This window comes from Gavialis gangeticus, unplaced genomic scaffold, assembly GCF_001723915.1.
Source record: "Gavialis gangeticus isolate Ggan-Ray unplaced genomic scaffold, GavGan_comp1, whole genome shotgun sequence".
NCBI lineage: Eukaryota > Metazoa > Chordata > Crocodylia > Gavialidae > Gavialis > Gavialis gangeticus.
Window position 1 is genome coordinate 137,817,181 of NW_017729025.1, and position 6,988 is coordinate 137,824,168.

Here is a 6,988-nt window from a genome sequence, read left to right on the forward strand (position 1 = left end):
GGTTGGGGGGTGGGGGGGGGGAGAAGAGAGAGAGGTATGTCAGGGGATCTGAGGGAGCAGGCAGGGGATGAGCCCTGGAGGAAGATCTCCACCCATGATCCCCTGCCCCCTCCTCCAGGCCCCACCACCTATTTACCGGCACAGAGCCCAGGTCCAGCTCCCTGCAGCAGTGAGCAGGGACTGCCCAAGATCACTGAATCGTTTCTGAATTGATTCAGAGAGCTTTGAATCAATCCATTTGGGCCTTTTTATTAATCTCCCGATTCCACTGAATCAAAATCAGCACCCAAAGCTTCGCACAGCCCTAGCAGTTAATAGCATCTCTATGCCTCATGAAACTGGTTATCCACCGCCACCACCCCTACATATACATCTACGCCACTGCATTCCAAAAATCACATAGGCCAAAAATCTAAGTTCTTTATTCCTAGGTGCAGGACCTTGCACTGGGTTGTATTTATATTGTTCAAACTGTTCCCTCTTACCAAGCCATCATCAAGATCACTATCTGTAAGCTAGCTACAGAAGTCCAAGACCAACTATGGAAACAAGTCAACAATTCTAGGTTTTCTTCCTGGTCAAGGATAAGGTAAACTATCATTTTAAATCCATTTAACACATTTATTTGTATACCAGATACACCTCCCCCTGCAAAATAGCTATTGAAAACTGGGGTGCATGTCATAACACCAAACTATTGCTGTCTTCTTTAAAAGCATGGTTGAGCATAGCAGGTGATGCTAGCGTCATTACTTCACGTAGGCATACCATAATTTCAGTCATACACCTATGCTCTCTCTACAACTGTTGAGTCAGTCCTGCAGCATACAAACATGTGCTATCATTAGTAGAACAGCAGTTTTATGTATTTTTACTCGTTACATTAAATTACTTATGTGCAAGTAAATTTCTTCTCATTCTGCCCTCAAAAAGAGGCAAGAGTCTTATTTGGGGGCATAGGGTATGTAAATACATACAGTATTAACCAAATGTAATGCATTTCTTTAACTGACAGCCAAAGTTTGCCAACTGGTTGCATAATCTATTTCGTATGTTAAATAATCTTAAGTACAGTTAATGATTACTCAGTTATATATAAAATGATAGTGAATTTCTCATGTCAAAAGCTATAAGCATGATAGATTTTAGGTTTTCCACCACAGCTTGCATTAGAGTGTTCTACCGTATACAGTACATGACTAATTTTTGCTGTGAAAAAATACTGAGTGTGGAAGAATTGGACATGGTGCTCATGTCTTAGCAATAATGTCATAATTGAGCTCTATCATAATCATAATCTTTCAATCCAATATATTACTAGGTCTGGCTCCAACCTCACTTTAGAATCTACTGCACGTGGAAGAATCACATAAAAGATGCTGTACAGGGAAATGTTCAAGTGCTCAACTATAGTAGTTATTTTGTGTATTAATCTTTCACTGCGATTACTTATTTAAAAATGCACAAGTCATCAGTTTCTTTGCTCTCACTGCTAGTTTGCAGTTTCAACTCAATCCTCTTGATAGTTTTTATAGCACCCCCTACACAATGAATTGCGATGCTAGAAAACAAGCCGAGACTAATTTCTAGTAGCTTACCTGTCTTTGATGGTCCAGATCTGCTTTGTTACCAACTAAAATCATAGGAAATTCATCACGGTCTTTCACTCTAAGAATCTGCCTTTGAAACTTGTAGATTTCTTCAAAGCTGAAAAAAGAGGAGGAAGATGTCAATATACTACTACATGTGCTCTGAAGCCATGGTATCATAGGCAAGCCCCTCAGACTGTATGTTTACATGAAAAGAGGGGCAACAGGTATCAATTTTCATTTTAATACAATACAGGGTATAAAAAAAATTAGAGAATTACCAAGCTTTCACATAACTAAATTGAATCTTTACACAAGTTGGTGATATAGAATTTAGAAGACCTGCTCTGACTTTCTGGAGTGGGAATCAGCAATGGTTTTCCAGTAGTGGCCACTTTAATGGAGCTTAGCTCCAAACACTGGGTGCTTCCAACCCAGGTCATGCTGCCAGAGCTGGAGCCAGAGTCCAAATCCAGATCTATTAGGCCCTGCTGCCCACATCTATTGCTGCCACTACCATGTGGATAAAGCCTCCTGCTACCAAAACACCATTTCTACAGGCCAGCCAGGGGTGCTTGCCCACCCCTGTTTAGTCAAGTATAGACAATCAAAAAGGTTGAATCAATTCAATCTTCACAGGTTAGTCTAAGCTGCATAGCTTGAACTCATAAGTGAACAGACATTCATTATGGATTCTGGAAGTGTAGCCAAACACCTGCAGTGGCCCAGCCCAAAAGCTGGGGTGCACTAGAACATGTCTCCCTGCCTGGTTGGAGCAGACTGCTTGGGCCAAGCCTAGCCCACCCACCCTGTGGGGACGGGGAGCTTGTGGGGGAGGTGCAAAGCATCCTGGGATGCTGGAAGACTGAGTCGAGTCAAGGGGATCCAGGGCAAAAAGAGTTCAATAAACTAATTGAACCCAAATCAGTTAAGTCTGATACTACATCCATCCAGATTCATCTTAAACCAGTTTTGGCCAATTTGAAAGCATTTTATGTGCACTGAACTCCTGTTGTGTGACAGATCTGAACCGGTTTCCAATCACTCATACCAGTTTATGTGCAACTTCTGTCCCTAGCCTTTGAGAACCACAAAGAAGCATGTACTGATCAATATGATACAGATGGTACAGCTTCTGAATTTTCTTAATATGAATGTCTTGAGTTCCTGAATCATTATCTTAATTCATGTCACGGTCGTCAGAAACAAACTGAGTGAAAAGTACCTCCTGAAATCAGGAGGGGCTTCCTGCCTTCATTTAGGCAGCAAAGGCATTTTGTTAGTTTCCATAAATAGTTACACAGAAAATTAAATTCCATTTTTCTATGGCCAGAGCCCACAGGAAAACTTAACATTTAGAATAAAAGAGCAGAGGTCAAGACTTCCAGGAAAGGAAAAAGAGAAATAAATGAATCAGTGGTGGGGGAAAGGAGAGGGGAAGGACTAAAATTTAAGAACTGAATCCAAGCACCCAAAATTGAAATTCCCAGCCAAAATATGTAGCCTTATAAACAAAAGGGATGAATATTATTTCAGCTAGTCTCATCCAAAAATCCAAGCAGGCCTCCCAAATGTAGCTTCCAACTACTTCTGACCATTAACTTTGTTCTTAATTATAAAAAAAAAAAGTTTATCCAGTTAGGAAAAGGTATTTCCTGGAAGGACAGGAAAAGGGGAAGCGTTCAACTGGCCAGTAAGGACAGTTTCCTGCCTGCAAGATAAAGGGAAGGGCAAGAACAGGGCAAATTAAAATTGGACCTGGGAACCATGAGCCTTTAGAGCACAGCATATTTCAAGGGCCTGAGCAGCAACAGAGCAAAGAGTAAAGAGAAAGAAGCTGCCTTAAGGCAGTGAAAGAGGCAGCCAAGCAGAGCAAAGAACTGTGCTACCAATCAAACTTTGTTTATACAACAAAATATTTATGTTTATAAGTCATACTTCTGCTTTCATAAATTCAACTGTATGAAATGTTTATTCTGTTGGGAGCTTGGTATATGTGGCTCTCCAGCTACAGATGCTGAAAACATCTGCACATCATTTAAAACTTGGGCAGAGTGATCCTAAACCACCATGCTGCCAACATCAGTGCCTGGAGCCACAAATCTATCTACATATGGTCCCAATTTAGCTAATATTCAAATAGCTGGACCAGTGTTCACAACAGGCATTCTTTGGAAAAATGTCCCCCTCAGAGGGGAGGGATCCAGTTGATGTCACCCACAGAAACAAAGCATTGGGAGAAGTGCACTGTCAAGTACACCTGAGGTTACTGCTGCTCTGCTCAGAGATTGGCGATGGTTGTGGGTTGGGTACATGCAACTCTACTTTCCAGCAGCAGTAAGATAAATTACTGCTAACGCCTACATTCTTCCCTAGATCAGATCCACTTCTCTACCTAGGCCCACCCTGAACTGGAGCCAGTATTAGGAGCAGGTACAAGAAATCTTGCATCAGGCTGTTATGAAAAGAGTCTAGGTCTCTTCCCATGTCCTTATATTAGTTAGAAAGTGATGTAAAGCAAGCCCTGAAATATGGTGTTAAAAAGGCACTGCCTTTGCTAGATAGCAAGCAACAGTTTAGATCTGCTAGCCACACCAAGTTTCCATGACAACCTATTATTAAATTTAGGAGCATGTTAAAGATGCTGTTGCTCTATGAAGTTTTTGCTACAACATATCCTATTGGGATAAAACACCATTCCTGCCACAAAGCTATGGCATTAGTTGTCATATCTGTTAACAGATACACAGTAGAACCCTGACCATTTAGTACCAGTGTGGTCTGCAACCCATTTCCTTCACACCAAGTTGCTAAATTAAAAAGCCAAGTCACTCAGCTGTTTGCTGCAGCTTTTAATTCAAAGGGCTCCACTTCACTGATCAGCTGAAGCTCAGCAGCAGTTCCATGCAGCTGATCAAATAAGCTATGCAGCTTACATTTCAAAAGGCAGCAACCAGCTGGAGTAGCTCTGCATTTCTATGCAGCTGTTTCCTGCAGCTACAGCTTGATTCATTTATTTACTTCTGTCACAGACACACTGACAGAGACTTGCCAGTGTATAAGCCCTCATCTTTGTGAGGGCTGGATATTTCCTTGGTTAGGGTCTGTAGATTTTACTGTACCAGATAGGATTATTGTAATAGTCACTGATGCAAAACAAGTGGTTTTAGAGATGGAGCTCCAAGAAACGTTTTCATATCAAACTTACCTTCCTCTATCTGTGACAGAAAAGACAAGCAGAAAGCCCTCCCCTGTCCTCATATACTGCTCTCGCATGGCTCCAAATTCTTCTTGTCCTGCTGTATCTAGAACTGAATACATGTAGAAGACTAGTTAACCACAAGCATAACAAATGCTAAAGAAACTGGGATAATGCTTGCTTTTAAATTTTTTTTATTATTTATTTGCAGATTTCACCATTTGCAGGGGATACGAGAACATATCCCCTGTGAATGGTGAGGGTCACCTGTATCAGGATTTTATCTTCTGAAGGCTACATACTGCAGAATTCCTGCTCATGAATCTTAGCTTTTTAAAAAAAACTGGGGAGAACTCTCAACAAGTGATGAACTTTTTTTTATGGTTGGCTTCAACTTTAGGGCACAGACTCAGTAAGAAAAAGGCTGCATAAAATCAGATCTAAAGACCAGGAGCAACAGAAGGCCTACTCTACCACTGATTAGTTTATAGCAGACAAGTGTACCTGGAGGAATCTTTTCAAATAGATTTCTAACAGGGAACTAAGGGTGGAATCAGGTGTTGCCTGACATCTCATTTATGCCACCATAAAAGTTTATGGTAGCACAAATGCTGAGCAAACCCATCGGTACTCGTTATTGTGCCACACAAATCAGCGGCGTAACAAGGCAACAACAGATTCTGCCACTTTATTCTGGGGGACATCCATTAGCTCTTCAGCAGAAGAGTACAAGCTGCCTGAGCTGCTTGCACTCTCCTGTCATGCTGGCAGGGGCTCTGGAGGTTTGAGGGGCCCTCAAGCCCCCAGAGCACTTGCCACTTTGCTGCCCCCCACCACCCCCAGGCACACCCCAGGGAATTTCTGGACACCTCTGCATAAGCAGGAAATTTTGGGATTCCCCAATCAGCTAGACCCAGGACAAGTCTGGCTGAGCACAGAGAGAGTGAGACTTTTCCTGCCCGGGAAGACCCACAACCTGGGTGTGGCTGGGTAGAGAAAAGCCCCAGTTTCCCTGCTCAGTCACATCTGTCCCCAGTGATCATTAGGAACAGGTCTGGCTGAGGGGAGAAAAACAGGGAAATTACATCACCCCTTGGCCTGCACCATCAAGGGTGGGACAAGGGACAATGCATGCTTCACCCAAGGAAATGGCTCGGCTGTACCACACTGATCTGTTTTATTCAGCAATATATATTTCTAACCCTAGGTAGAACATTTGGAAGGCAACATTTATATCCTGCATAGCTGGCAAGCAACCAGTAGGTGACCTACTTTAAATGGACTCCACTACCTATAAATAGGGGTCTATCCAATTTGAGGCAGCAGCAGGCCAGTTTTGCAAGCAGATCACAGGGCCAGGTGCCATGTCTGCAGGCTTATCATGGCAGGTCCCCCTAACCTCCTATTGGCCAAGGGGCCCTGGTGGCCCTACCCCCTCTGCTGATTGGCTGAGGACTGTCATATGGCCCCACCCCTCACTGCTGATTGATGGAGAGGGGGGCTGCACAACAGAAAGCCAAATCAGCAGCAAGGGGAGGGGACAGTAGTCATCTTGTCTGCTTGCCTTCATGCTGGCAGCCCATTTCATGCTTGGCTACATGGCTAGAAGAACTGCTGGCTCCCTCTGAGGAGCCAACATTTTTATTTCTAGTAATGGTTTTTCCCCCCTGTAGATTTCAGAGATGACCCGATTTTGTGATTTCCACAAAACCTGCAAAACAGCAATTTGAATAGGTCCTTATCCATAAATAGGGTGGCCATATTAATTTTGAAGGAAATTCAGGACAAGTGGGTGCCCCCACCCCTCTGCTCCCTTCCCAATCCCATGTCTCCCAGGATCCATGATGGTGGATGAGGGTGAGGTGGGACAGTATGAAGGCCCTGCACCACTGAGGCTCCATCAGCACATGCTGCATGGCCACACAGCACTTCCCCTGCCATCACCAACAACTTGGGGCTACCATAGGCAGCTCAGGCCTTGGCAGTGGCCAGTGGCAGGGCATGAGGGTGGCCATCCCAGCTCACCCCATGCAGATACCAGAGCCCTGGCCCCCACCCCTGCCGATTCCCACTGCAGGCTGGAGGAGTGGGGCTCAGCCCAGCCTGCTCCCTCAGCCTTTAGCCACCGCTCAGGAGCAGCTGAGCCAGGAAGCTCTGACAGTCAGTTAACTGCATATTCATAAACTTCTAGCATACAAAT

At 43.9% G+C, this 6,988-nt stretch overlaps 1 protein-coding gene across 1 annotated transcript in view; it reads right to left on the reverse strand.

Annotated features, from left to right (window-relative positions):
* Positions 1 to 6,988, reverse strand: part of RRAS2 (related RAS viral (r-ras) oncogene homolog 2) — a 148,634-nt gene that overhangs the window by 32,760 nt on the left and 108,886 nt on the right. Inside the window, exons 3-4 of the mRNA XM_019519629.1 lie at positions 4,798 to 4,900; positions 1,599 to 1,707 (exon numbers count right to left, since the gene is read on the reverse strand). Coding sequence (XP_019375174.1) covers positions 1,599 to 1,707; positions 4,798 to 4,900 — 212 coding nt within the window. The remainder of the gene's footprint in view (positions 1 to 1,598; positions 1,708 to 4,797; positions 4,901 to 6,988) is intronic.